General features: G+C 37.8%; 1 protein-coding gene across 4 annotated transcripts in view; it reads right to left on the bottom strand.

Moving 5' to 3' along the window:
* Positions 1-14,852, bottom strand: part of KIF16B (kinesin family member 16B) — a 140,865-nt gene that overhangs the window by 39,493 nt on the left and 86,520 nt on the right. For 2 of the 4 annotated variants that reach the window (XM_038130731.1, XM_038130732.1), the window contains 2 exons: positions 8,046-8,168; positions 1,490-1,579 (listed from right to left, as the gene is read on the bottom strand). In XM_038130731.1, the coding sequence (XP_037986659.1) occupies positions 1,490-1,579; positions 8,046-8,168 (213 nt within the window). Of the gene's footprint in view, positions 1-1,489; positions 1,580-8,045; positions 8,184-12,192; positions 13,833-14,852 lie in introns of those variants that run through there. The other 2 variants (XM_038130734.1, XM_038130733.1) reach the window with 2 other exon arrangements.

The raw sequence follows: 14,852 nt of genomic DNA, 5'->3' as shown, positions 1-14,852 counted from the left end.
CTGGAAAGGAATAGAATGGATTGAATAGCAAAGGCTTGTGACTCTCAGAGAGTCCGACGCAGCTGGATTTTTGAGTGGTTATTAAGTAGAAACACCTAACATGGACCAATCACAGATGCACCTGTTGCATTCCACAGCAGCAGATAGTTACTGTTTACATTTCTTTCCTGAGGCTCCTCAGCTTCTCAGGAGACAAAATCCTAGCAAAAGATTTTCATAAAAATATCATGGTGACACCTGGGATGATCCCTAATTTTACTGTATTCCAGATCTACCTGTGTCCAAGAATTGTTAGTCTCCTTAAGACTTTGCAGCCAGAGACCTTGTGTGTGTGAGGAGATGCTATTGTGGCTGTTTTCAAAATTGGTCCTCCCAGGCAGCTCCCAGTCCTTTGCCACATGGTATTTGTTTTGCAGGCTGTTTGGTCTTTGCTCAGGCAAAGGTTTTTCCTCTCTTTCTGGGATCTCTTTGTTTTTGGTTTTTTTCCCCATCTCAGAGAGAGTGCAGTTGGCAGGTTTGAGCTGCCTTGAGGCGAGTTCTGCAGGTGTCTGCCATTTGCCATGGGGTCCAGCAAGCCAGTCCGAATCAATTGGCTGCCTGCTCCAGGAGAGAGGGCTACCGGAGAAGAACTCTTCTCTTTCTGGCAGCTTCAGCTTCACAACCATAGCCATCCACAAAGACTGCATTTTGCAACTAGAAACCATTTCAAAGTGAATTTGCAAACTCTGCTGGCAGCAAAAAAAGCCAGAGTTCCTGGAGCCAGGCCACCCCATGCCAGCACCCACAGACTGGTGCTTTTCCCCTCATGCCACAGCCACAAGTGCAGAGCACAGCAACAGCAGCAGAGCCTGAGAACAGGAGGAAGCAGCAGGCAGACCACAAGGAGCCAGCAAGTCTTCACCTGCGGCAAGAACTGCTCTGTAAAGCTCCTGCCTTCCCAAGAGGGATGTGATGGCATCTTGTCCCTTTGTCCTACAAGACTGAGGCTGTCCCTGCCTCATGTCAGCTCAGGAAAGGCTATTTCTGGCATTTTGGGTCTCTCTTCCAGTGGGGTTGTGAGTTTTTCACAATTTGGTACCTAGAAATCACTGACCTTTTTTTTCTTGCCTGTTGGCACTCTGTTTATTAGTAATGTGTTATTTTTCCACTTATATCTACTCTTATCTCATTCCTTAATGGTGGGAAAGGATTGGTTGGAATGAAGGGGAAAGTTACTCATCTCAGAGTGCCCATCTCTTTAAACTGTCTCAAACCAAGACTCCATATCAAAGGCTTTACAGATGAAAAGAGATGACACCCATAGCTCTTCCCATGTGCACCGATATAGCCACTCCATCACAGAAGGTCACTAAATTGGTCAGGCAGGAACTGCATTGGTGAAATTGTGCTGGCTGTCTGAAATCACCTTCCTTTTTGAGTGAACATATCTCAAACCACTTTTTTTCAAGTCTCTACCCTTTTCTGTAGAAGAAGTTTTACCAAAACATACCTCTGGGTACTTCAGTTTTAAAGTTCTATGCAACTCTCGAAAACGACTGTACCGCCGAAACACTGTCCACGTCTCATCCAAGACTGTTATCTGGAGCAGACAATAGGAAAAGAAGAAACAGAAGTAAACCCACACAGTGTAAAATCCATGCAGTATACAAGGTTATAAGATTAAAACGGACAGTTCTTCGCTGTCCTAAATCAAAAAACTTCTATAAGCTTACTTAATTTTTGTTTCATTACAGTGACAGAACTGTACTTAATAAGGAGCACTGACTGCAAAGCAAAAAACACCTGAATGCATTTATTCCTTAATCCACAGTGGTTTGATAAGACTGTAAACACATTAGAACATCCCCAATCACTTCTTGGCGCAGCTATTTGACTCTCAGTATTACTATCAGTGGGTGTTCCATTAATGAATAAATAACATCCAGAATAAATGTAGTGTAGCCTCTCAAAATACTCACTGAAATGTATATTCTTATAAATAGATACTGACAATTAACAAATACACATTTCTTGGACATACAGAGTTGATTAGCCCATAGAATGGAATTCCAGTTTGTAGGGTAAAATACTATACCAGCTTTTAGTAGAAGGTATTCCTTTAAGACACTCTTGGTCTGTGTCTTCAAAATGTGAGGAACATTCCATTTATATAGGAAGTTTTCTTAAAATAAACATAATTACTCCTGTGCATAGAGTGCATAACAACAGGAGCAAAGAGGGGGGGCAAACCAACCTTACCATCAGTTATTCTCAAAACTGAGATACTAAACACTATCTGAAATTAGGTGATATTAATTAAGGACATTTCTAAGTGGGCCATGAAAGTGTTGTGACTAGAGCATTTGACTTTACAGCCAAAAGTGAAAAGACTTTGTGCAGCTCTGGTGATCCAAAGCTACCAAGAAGCCTAGCTGCAGGGTGAGTGAACATTATTCTACACTGACTGGCAGAGATGGAGAGAGCCAACTGGCATTGCTTAAAACTGAATACTGCTGCTTTTTGAATCAAATAGGCCTAAAATGTGGCATTACCCCTGTCTAGCTATAAATTTATGCAGGAAGACAAAAAATAAGCAATTTCACAAAACACGTCTCACAAAGACACAGGCTTTTTAATCTTGAAGTGACTCCTAAAATTACCAAGTAGTTCTCTCACTACTGAGTGTAAAAAAAAAAGTTATGGAGGCAAAGTTGCAATGGAGTAGGATAACTGAGTAAGAGAAACAGAAATCAGAGTAACAAAGCCAGAAGAAAACAACCACAAATGCTGCTACCCCACATTTGCAACAAAGTCCCCTCTGGTGGACTCTTTTACATCCCTACTGCCTTTGCTGCTGTATATGGAACAGGGAAATTAGGGGAAGTGTTTTGAAAAACAGAAATTATTGTGTGTTTTGTGACAAGAGGAATGAGATTTGGGCTGGGCCTTTTCCTATTTCTACCTGAATTTTAAACTAAAGATTAAAACAAACAAAACCAGCCTTCTCAAAACTTTTCACAAACATTACAAGATAGGTTCTTCCAGCACATAACTACAATGAAAACTGATTACTTCTTAAAAATTTGTCTTTCATATCACAAATAAGCTTCACTGCTACTACAAGTCACCATCCCTGTAAGTGTTCAAAAAGGGGTGGATATGGCACTTGAGGACATGGTTTAGTGGTGAATATGTTGGTGCTGCTGGGTTGACATTTGGACTTGATGATCTTAAATGTTTTTTTCCGACCTTCACAATTCTGTCATTTTAGGACAACGGACAACATTCCCTCAACATATTGTTAACAGTGTCTCAAACCTGACAACTCGGGTGAACAGATTTAACATTCATAGGCAGGTTAAACTAAAAATAATTAATAACTCTTCAGGAATATGCATGTTATATTGATCTCAATTAACTAATTAACCATCCTGTTCTGAATAATTAAGGCAGAGGACTGTGTGCTTTCAATGTTCGAGTAGACAATGGTCAAGTGTAATAGCTAATCATAAAACAAAGATGTTACTCATTGCTGCATTCTTTCTGCTTTAATTCTGTCACTTAATATTTGTCATTTATTTGTCATTTATTATTGTGAAAATTTGCTGTGAGAATTTCATTTTTATATGATCTTTATTTGAAAGGGACTTCATTTTTCCCAGGGGTTTTCACAGAAGAGGAGCCACCTAGCACAAGATATCCCGGACTCCTCCAGATGCACAGCCTGGGGAAGAGCAGGCATGTCTCGTTGGCTGTGCATCAGACAACCTAATAGATAGGGTGACACCAAACTTACCCTTATCAAATTGCCTGCAGCCAATTATTTATTAGCTTTCTTCTACAAAGTTTAATAACTTGGTAGAGATGGACAGGAAGGAAAACAGCAAAGCCATGCATCTGTGCTGCTTGAGAACTGTTTTTTGGTGGCTTGGTTTGACCTGATTCGGTCCTTGTCATCTTCTTTGTTTACTTTCCAAGTTCTTGTAATGAGACTTGCAGGTAATTGCAAAATTTTATTGTTGTTATAGCTGACTCGATTGAAAAACAAATTTCAATGCTAAACCAAGTCTTAACTGGCCCCCAAAGCACAGCAATAAAGCTATTAGGACAGACAGAATCAAACTCCACTTGTATGAAGAGAATTACAATGCACCTGGCATAGCAATAGCATCTTTAGAACATGGCCTTTTACTCCTACAACTGATCTAACAAGTCCAGGCTGGGATTATTTTCCCCATTAAAAAAAACCTGTATGACAGAATATATGCTCTGTAGGAACGGGAGAGGGACATATGCAGGTGTTTTGAATAAGTAAAGCAATTCTGAAAAGCCCTTTGCTTTTTACATAGTTTGCTAATACAGTTAAAAGTATTTTCTTAAGAACAAAAAACATATGGTTAAGTACATCTGCAAGACAGATTTGGGAATATTCTTATCTAGGCACTGCTGTGATCCTAGATTTGCCTCAGAATCGTGGGTTGTTTTGTTTCTCTCATTTAAAGGCACCATTTCCTATGTAAAACCTATAAATCTGAAAGGAGATATCCCAGTCCTGTCTCCTTATCTCTTCTTCTCATGATGACTGATAGAAAATAACCTAGGAGACATTTTCAATCCATTGCACTGTAAAGCACATTACAGAACTTGTCCTCGTTCTGCTCCATAGCAACACAAGTAACACCATGACTGAGGGAGAAAAAAAGCAATATTCCACCTCATTCTGAAAGTAATGAGAAAAAAACAGGAAATGCCTCATTTCTTTATCTAGGCTGGTTAAACTGTCTACAGGCATCATGAGAACTCTCATTTCTTCATATTAACCTTGTTGAAACTGTTCCTCACACTAGGAAAACAACATCTGAAAAGTTAGAAGTTTTCTAAAAAATTCTTATAACCTTCTGTTTTATTATTGAGGGTATTAATCTGATAATGTTGACAGAATATTAGACTTCTTACTAATGTAGGCAGTTATGGGGCATGCATCACTTTCTTAAAGAACTATGTATCAATGAGAACTACCTCTGCTTTACTCCCACTCTGCAACAGTTCACCAAACCCAGAAATAAATTTGGACTAGAAATGTGGACTTCTTGAGCAGATTCAACACAGCATCTGGCTGAACAGAAATGCAACTGGATCTGAAGGAAAGCACTGTTTCGGGGTGCATCTGCCTGGATCTCTTCTTGTAGAGTACTTGTCAGACATCACTAAAAGGCTTTGAAACATAAGAAAACCAGTTTTGAAAGAATATAAAATATGATAAATAAAAGGAGAGAACTCAGAACAATGAGGAAAAGATGAATGAGAATGAGAAGGCTTATCTACAATTTTCAGTATTGTCAGAGAATCCCTGCAGGGCTGTGCTTGATTCCAGACTTTGTTTCCATCACCTGCTCTCAGGAAACCCTGGGTGTCTTTATGAGAGCTGGAGTTCCACCTTCCCTGCTGCCTTGCTGCTCCTTCTGCCAGCCACAGGTACTGCCTGCAACCATGGGCACTGTCCATAACAGATGCCTCTGGTTTTATTGATGCAAAAGCTCTTCCCACACTGTTTCTAGCACAGCCTTGTCCAAACATCCTGACACAACATGAAAGGAAGGGGGCAATACTCGAATAGTTCTCTGGCATACTAATTCAGCTCTAACATAAATATGTTTAGACCTGATGAAGGTATTACTGTTTCATCATGTCTTTAAAGACAACACATAAAACTGTCACTCAAATGGAAGCTTTTTTAGAAATGAATCAATTCTTACAGAATACTTAATAGCAGACTAGCACAAACAGCTCCATGACATATTCCTGCTGCAAAAGAAGGTGCTGTCTTAGCTCTAATAAATTATCAGTTTCTTCCTGTTTTGAATTCTCTCCAGTCAGTTCTTGTAGGACTCACTCAACATCTTTAATTAGGATCTGTATCCAGTGGAAGCACCTGAGCGGACAGAACATCCTGCTGGCCTGTTCCCATACATGTGAATATCAACAAGATGCTGACCCTGCACTAAAACAAAATATTGTTGGATAATATGTTAGGGTTGAAAGACCTGTGAATTGACCATGAAGCTGACAAGGAAAACGGAACTCATTCTCTTTCTTCTGCATTTAACAAAAGATTCTTTACTACTGCATGTCGCAAGAAGAAATTTATATATTTGTTATATACAGAAATTTATTACATTTGTTCCTCTATATAACAATATGCAGGATTTAACTACAAACACAATGACTAGAAACATCTGTTGAAGAAAATACCTCTGAGATACCTAGGATTCACAGTTTTGGGGACTGTCTTAAAATTCAACTCAATCATCACTTGTCACTTTGTCAGGTTCCAAAGTGCTATGACACACAGATAGGTCAGCTACCCATTTTACCAAAAGCAAGAGGAACCTTGCTGAAAAAAGCTTATTTAGGACCTAGAAAAGGAAATAGGTTTAGCAACCTCAGTCCTTTCCCACAACTGACATATATTTCAGATGACCTGAAAATAAACTTGAACTAATTGAAGTAAGGTTGAAATCAGGAATTATTTTGACAGCTGACATGGCATTCTGACCTATGATGAAGAGATTAAATGAATAGGTACATTTAGTCTCCCCCCTCTGCCACATTTTCCTGATTTTTAAGGCAAAAATATACAAACTCACTATTCCAGGTGTTTTAATTTTCTATAGAATAACTGTAGGAGCTTCTGGAGATTAATACAGATCAAAGTAGAGCTGGGAGCTCTGCATACAAAATGTTTGAAACAGAAAAGTTTGTGGAAGGTCTGTGGATTGCAGCATGGAGCTAAATCCTGACTACAGCAGAAGCAATCCACTGTGACACACAGACCTGGAGGGAAGGGAAAATGCATTAGTTTTTTCATTAGATTGGTTCATGTGAGGGAATGACAATAAGAAACATCCCAAAAACTGCCAAACTGCACATAGCCTTTCAACTGCTCCTTCATGCTAAGATCTTGTAGAGGCTTACATGGGTTTTACTGATGAAGGGAGAATACCTGGAAAAGAAATTCACCAACATATTCAGAACAGAAGCTACCTTTTTACTTTAGCCAGCTTCACTAACCATTACCTATTCTAGTAAATCCCATGTGCCAAAAATTGAGTAGAAGAGTCCCTGGGGAAGTTTCATGTGCACTTAGTCATCCCTCAGCATCTCCCTAGCTCCAGGCTCTCACTAGGCCCAAGAAAATCAAAGTTCAACAGCAAAAGGAGGTATTCCACCCACAGATAGCACGGTATGTTTCAAAATGAAAATTTAATTGGCACAAAGCTAAGACTGCCCATCTTAATAAAAGCCTTTTCAAAAGAGAGCACAGTTCAAAAATGGTCCTTTACCCTGCAAGGAAGGTCATTCCTCCACCTCACAGCAGCTAATGAAGCATCTGGCAGCACATTCAGTAAAGGAGGCTGCCAGTTCTGTCTCTGATGCCATGTACATCAGTTATGCTACACATATGTCCACACACATTGAGAGCACATTTCCAATTAGACTTTAGATCTTGCTTTGAAAAAACACTGGCTGTGTACCAGAGGAAACAAAATTAATATGCTTTTTTTCCCCCAGCATGTCTACACAGAAGATCAACTGAGAGTTTGGAGAAGCAACAACTTGGAAATGCAGAGTGGGAAGAATCAGAACAACAAAAAGAACGTTAAAGGAATCAAGGCTTTGTCTTGCATATGTGCAAAATACTTAAATAAAGCTTTCATGCTTTCATTATTTCAGGTAAATATTTCAAGTCGAAGCCTTTTCTATAGCTGACACTTGCATCTCAATAAAGGGCTTTCCTATAATCAATATGAATTGAATCCTCATCTCTGGAACTCTTCAAATTGAACTGACATTGGCTCTGGAACTGCTCACCCCAAAAATTTGGCCACTAGCCTCTTCTGCAGAATCAACCCACCTGGAAAATACTTGTCTGTATAGGGTCCTATACTGTGCATTCTTCTCATCTCTCTTATTTAACAGCACTGAGGCCACTTCAGAGAAAGAGAACCAAAAACTGCACTTAGTGGAACAAAAGCATTAAAGAAAAGCAAATGATAAGCACTTACCTTTATTTCAAACTCATAGTGTTCATCCTTTCCCTGACCACACAGGACATACCGTGGAATACTAATTTTAATTGGGTCCTTCAGGTCATCTGGATTTGCTCCCAGTGGACGACAGACCATCCGCTTTCATGCACATACCAAATAGGGAGAAGAAAGGAAAACTAAAATCACTACACCAAGGAAAAAAGAAAAGAACTTCACTGAAAATGAGAAAGTGTTCTTGGTCAGAGGAGCAGGCAAAGAGGAGGCAGAAATTACTTCTAAAATGAAGGAATTATTTGAATACAAAGTGGATCTTGTCTTATAAGCAAGTCCTAGCATATTTTTATGCATACAAAAATTGAGGTGAAGTGTATTAAAAAATATTCCTTTATTTGAAAAGGCATTTTCAGCTTAGATATCAAAAATAAGGGAAAGCAGAAGACTTTTTATTACCTCCCTTTCAAAAACATCAGTGTATTAATCAAGCTTTCACAGTTAGCTCTAATTTTTGTACATCTCTGTCTTTTATAACAAATGTTTACAATACCATGCAAAGCTGCAGGAGTCTAGGCAATTCAGAAGGCTCTTAAACTTTCAAAGTTCAAACCCATTTTATAATTAAATAAGCAATCCACAGTCAGAATAGTTTCCTACTATTTTTTAATCATACTGGAATCCCAGAAAACTCAACTATGATAAATTTGCACAGTCTGGACAAAACAATCTAAAAATTTATTTCCAATGAGGGCTCATTCCTCTGACAGCCAGATGGAATATGTAACTCTGAAATTATGCCAAAAAGAAAACATTTTTGCAACTGAAAAGATTAATGCTTTGCAGTCACTATGCCCAAAAGTAGCATAAGCATTCAGAGTGAAAAAATAGAGAAACTGCCTTTAAGGAAGTCCTCTACTTGCTCCATTGAACATATTTGATCTGAAAACCTTAATGAACTGGCACTTAAAAAAAATAACAGCAGCATGACAAATATAAGTTAACAACCAAAAAGATTGAAAATCTATCACTTCACAGTTATGACTATGTTATATATTTGTATTTAGCACTGCTATCCATCACTTGAGCTGTAGCTGTTTTCTCAACATTCATCTTCTTTGTAGCAACTCCTGGTGACTTCCAGTACACATAAGACTGTGTAGGAGCTGGAGAATAATTTGAAACTCATTCATAAACACCTGTGCCTGTTACAGAGAGCCTTTTGACATCATCATGGCTCTCAAGAAGAGGAGGCTGTTATTACATTGCCAGTCAATTATAACTGACAATGTAATTTCCCTTAACATTGGCTTTAATAAGAATAAAACAAAGAAAGTGAATTTTTATTCCACTGAGTTAATCTAGAGTATATTTACCACATTTTTTAATTTTAGGAAACCATAAAAGAAGTCTATGTTCAAATGGAAAAATGTTTTTAGTGACCTTTGTTTTCACAACAAATACTGTCTCCTGTCCTTTTTGCTCTTCTGTAATTACTGCCCACATTACTAGCTTTTCAGCTGAAACTCATTTCTGGAGCACTGAAATGTAAGCTGCTCTTTCCTTGGGGGAAAAGAGAAGTTCATTCCCCTGAAAACAACATCATCTGTTTTAAAATAGCAATACAACCGTAAAGCTGCTCTTAAAGCCACCTCTGTCAACGTGTAATTTATTGACAGTCATTTTCAGAGAACTACTACAAACAGCTAATAGAGAGGAAAACAATCTCAAATATGAAGTGTTGAGGAAAATGCGCCCTAATATATTAAATAATGCTTTGATATTCATAAACAATGATCTTTATTTTTACTTCACATAGTAAAAATAGTAGACATATTAGAATAAAATATACTGCTATGAAAGTGCAGAGTATTCATTGAGTTAGATTTTTTAAAAAGCACAGAAGAGAAAAAGCGTTATTGGGAAACACAAAATGCACAAACATTTAACTGTGGAGTATAATCAGACAAGAAATTTGTTTCAGAGCTTGATTTCCTTCAACAGCCTTGATCAAGACAGTTCTCTCAGATATTGCCACTCAATGCTGACTTTGGGCACAGCCCAGCAGAAATGCCACAGTGATGTCAACGAGGGAGCCACTCCTGAGCAGGACTGACATGATTATTACTCCGTCTACTCATTTGTGTACACATTCTTTGTGAAAAAAAACCCACGGTACCTCAAAATAACATGTCACATTTTGCTCATTTTTGGACTTCCTTAAGGAAGTAGAAGTGTAACAATAAAAACCCCTGTAACTCTTTATCCAAACAAGTGCTCATCCTTCCAGATGTAACTTCCCTACCCAATGCAAGCCATTTCTTTTTAAATCCTATGAGAGTTACATCATCGTGTCCTAACACATGGTAAAAACAAATGGGAAATGTTCTTATACTAGGAGAGAGACTGAAGTCTAACTCTGTGTAGTAGATTTCACCTCTGCTTGGCAATATGCTTATAGAATTTAGAATTTCACATTAGACACCACACTTTTTTCTGCCAAGAACCATCTTTCTCAAACAAGGCAGATGGCATATTCAAGCAACAGGATTCAAAAGATATTCAGCTCCCCTTACAAGGGAAGAAACAAAAGATAGGAGACAACAGCTTATTTATTACTCAAACATCTGACAGGGGTAACTGGTAAAATACCCCTTGGCCTAAGCTAGAGGAAAGCCTCGACTAATGGAAATACTCTATTAATGTCTAATAGCTCCATTTTTTTATTGGGATGTAGTAATAAAAAGACTGTAAAAGAGGCAATCTCAAAGCATCAAAAAACCCATCAGTAAGCAAGCAGAGAATGATGAAAGTAAGGCCAAGAACATTACATGGACAGAACTCTAGAGTTAAACTCACTCCATCTGTCAGGCAGTGTCCCCATTTGTCAAATACCCAGCTGGAGCAGAGAAATGTGCACACAGATGTTAGACCCCAAAACATCTGTCTTGCCACAGCAGCATCACCAAAGGTTGAAATGCTATTTAAAGCACAACTCCTTTTGCACTTAGGACTAATTTTGATATGAAAGTACAATAAACATTCAATTTGCACTTATTACTAATTTTGATATGAAAGTACAATAAACATTCAATGTAAAACTCTGAAGAAGAATTTTCAATGCTAACATTCCCAAAATTGCATGTATAAAAGATGTAAACATCTGTAGTATTAAGAGCATAAATTGAAAGTAAGATTAAAAAATTCTGCAGATGTTTTGAAATATTGAGATCAAGGGCATGAAGTAAATGAGGAGCATGAAAAACAAAGATTATCAGAAAGATTAAGGAAAAGACAATCAAGGAGGGATGGAGAAGACATTAATGAAGATAGATAGTATATGGAAGGAGCTAGAAAACACAGCCAAAATGGAAAGCATAAGACAGAGCTGTAATTATAGTTTTCATCCACCTACCATATAAGCATTTAATTTCCTCACTTTCCCAAGGAACTGTATGTACAGCATTATCAGAGATGTACAAAATGCAAGCATTCAGTTAATAATTATTACTGCTTAGATGTGTTTACAGCGCTTACAGTCTGAGGTATTCCCTTAGAGCAAAGGTCCCTTTTCTCAATTGATTAAAAAAAAAAAAAGGGGGGGGGGAGGATTTTATCAATATTTATTAGCCTTTTATTGTGAATGTATCTAAACTTATTTGGATTTCAATATCTAGTCAACTGCATAATTAGCCAAATGGCTTCTTCACTTGCACTGAATGTTAACTTCCAGATTTCCAAAGGGATATGCAAACTGCTTTGAAGAATTGATGGGATGACTGTCAGCTGAGTATTTATTTCTTTTTCACAGTATTTAGAAAAAACAATTCCTGAATCAGGTCCAACCTTGTTCCTTTTAGAAAACACAAACTCAATTTTTGTGCACTTCTCTTTGGCAAAACTGCACAGTGGATATCATTCAAACTGTACAACCGAAAGCTGTCAAATTGTGATTGCCGGCATGAAGCATCCAAAATGTTAGGTGCAGAAAAAAAGACATTATTTTCCTTTAAGAGAACTATATGAGGAGTTGTAAGAACAAGACTCCTATACACAGTCTGCTCAGCACAGTCTACATTCACTGATGTAGACAGCAGTACGTGAATGTCACCTAATGAAGGCTTAATATTTCCCATATTTTTATAGAGTAAGTAAACCAGGTCAGCTAACTCAGTTTGAAATTTACAGGGCAATTGTACTCCATTTGAAAAAACTAATTCATTTATATCTGAAGTCCAGTCCAGTGAAATCTGCATCAAATTGTCTTCCAAGAGCTGGCGATTTAAATAAACATCATCATCCAAACAATCAAACTGTAATAATCAAACTTCTCATTATGTCACTGCAAATTCTTTGAGTGTTTGTTACAGGTAAATATTGTGAGTAAACCATCTTCAGCTGAACACAGAAGTCGAATATTCTGTCCAGCAAAGCCAACTTGAATCTCCTTTATAGTGCTGACAGGAACCTCATGAAATACTGCCAAGGAACTCTGGCAGGTGCCTTGTTCAGCTGACAAAACAACAACATACAGAATGGAACCCAACAAAAGCCAGCAAGCAGGTTCTGGGTCCAATTTTCTGCAACTGCCAACAGACACCTTTTAACTCCTCAACCCTAACAAAAATCTGAGGCAAAGCACAGATGAAAAATTCCAGTACTTTTTCCAGAGAATAGACCTGAAGTTTCAAAAAGACATCAGGAAAATGCACAAAGTTCTGTCTTAACACTAAACTCTTTTCTAGCTCTTATTTTGTCCAATGGCATGCGAATTCTTCAGGGGGCTTTCTCACAAAGGCATCAGATATCTCCATGCTTATGCTCATTATGACAGCCTCTTTCATGGGGGATTCAGGCTGATGACATTTTCGGTATGAGCTTTAGCGTCATCACTAGTGTGGGATATGTCTTTATTCATGCCTGGCTTGAGGAACACGTTTACTTGCAAGTTTCTTATAAATGGCAGATTTTTTATTCATGATATTGCTTGGGCACATCTCTCACTCGCATCACACAAACTTCCTAACTCCTTAATTTGTTTAGAAACCACTGCACTGCTGACCAGCTGACCACTGGTATCTTTGTAAAAGCAGGCAAGCTGACTGAAAAAATATCCCAAACTGGAAGCATGTTCTGGTCTTGCATCAAAACAAGAAGGTATTGACTTAAAAGAAACCAAATCAGAGGCATTGTGTGCTGGAAGCTGAGAATTACTAGATTGGTCTTCAACTATTGGTTGCATTGTCTTTAATGGGCTGTTATCTTTATAAGTTTTTCTTTCAGAATGCACATTAGACTGAGAAAAGAGAAGGCACAATATGCTGAAGCCAGTTTGCTCATTTAGCACCCATTAAGGATCCTGCAGAAGACATCTGTTTCAAGTGGGAACAATCAGATTCAGTTCTTGAGCTGTCACAATCTGGAGAAGCAATTATTTTATCACCAAAATGATTGAAATTTTCAACCTTGTGGAGTGAATAAACCACATTATTAAAGAAGTAAAGAAGTAGATAAAACATTCTGATACAGAACATTCTTACTCTTTAAAATATTAGTACCTTTAGAATTAAACTACTTCTAATGTTACAATGATATGAAAAGCTCTCCTGCTCTGAGTTATGCCTTCATTCTGAAATGCCTTCTCTGATGTACAAGAGAGGAATGTCTTCCAGAACAGGAAAATAAATCCAGCATCTCTGTATATGCCTTCTGTCTCTTTACACCTGCATTTTCTCCACACAACTCGGAAGCACAATTGCCATCTTTAGACAGAAATGGAAAGCCATAGTGTGGCTGCCACTGTTGATTTTTCTGTTAAAAATTTCAAAAGAAGAAAATAAAAATCTCTTTGTAAAATCTTCTGACCAAAACATTTCCTTAACTGAGGATTGATTTTGATTACATTTATACAATCATTCAAAATTGGTACAATTCTCTCTCCCTCAAAAACCCAACAGCAGCCATTGAGATCTGATTAAGGAACAGTTGATCTTTTCAACCCACCCCTGCTTTTCCTTTGTACAGTATCCATCTCACTTGGTTTATATATGCTTTACTCAAAAACCCCAGGAAAGTCAACAGGCAATGCAGAAAAACTCTTAAGCTCTCATTTTTTTTCCCCCACATGCACAAAAAAGTAATCCCATACTAGCCAAGAGAGTGCAAAAAGTCCAACACAGCTGAAAAACAAGTGTAAAAGTCAAAAGAAGTACAAATTTGAGGTGCTGCAGCCCTCCTATTGTTACAGTTTAAATCCATGAAAGTACCTAGGATTTACTCACCAAGACAATAACTGTGTTACAAGCAGCAGTTAGACAGCTAAATATGGTGGGAGGGGTCTAAGCCTCGGTTTAAAAACACATAAATACATGTATTTATGAATACATGAATCCTTCAGGACACACACAGCCTGCCTGGTTCTTCTTGCTACCTTACAGACACCCTTACAGCAGTTCACTGAGAGTCAAAAAATGTTATGTGCATTCTGAATTCAGACAATCATTGAATTAAATGAATCAAATTTAAATTAAATTTAATTCAATGCTCATTAAACACTTTTCTCCTCTAAAAATAATGAAAGGGATACTATTCCAAATTCAGAATCATGGCAAAACAATGAAGATCCACCCTAACACCACACCTTTCAAACAAGGAAAAGCTAGGTACAATCTGAAACAAAATCACTTTGATTCCAGCTGCTAAGATGCACCGCCATCTCTGTTAGCCATTAATCATGCTGTGAATTCAAAATTCTAATTATGCAGCTAAACATTATGAAATTTAATTACAGGGCACGCCATAATTTCAGAGAAGCATTTCATTCTGACAAAT

Source organism: Motacilla alba, chromosome 3, assembly GCF_015832195.1.
Source record: "Motacilla alba alba isolate MOTALB_02 chromosome 3, Motacilla_alba_V1.0_pri, whole genome shotgun sequence".
In the NCBI taxonomy this organism is placed as follows: domain Eukaryota; kingdom Metazoa; phylum Chordata; class Aves; order Passeriformes; family Motacillidae; genus Motacilla; species Motacilla alba.
The sequence above is the reverse complement of the archived record's forward strand: the minus strand, read 5'-3'. Positions and strand labels throughout refer to the sequence as shown.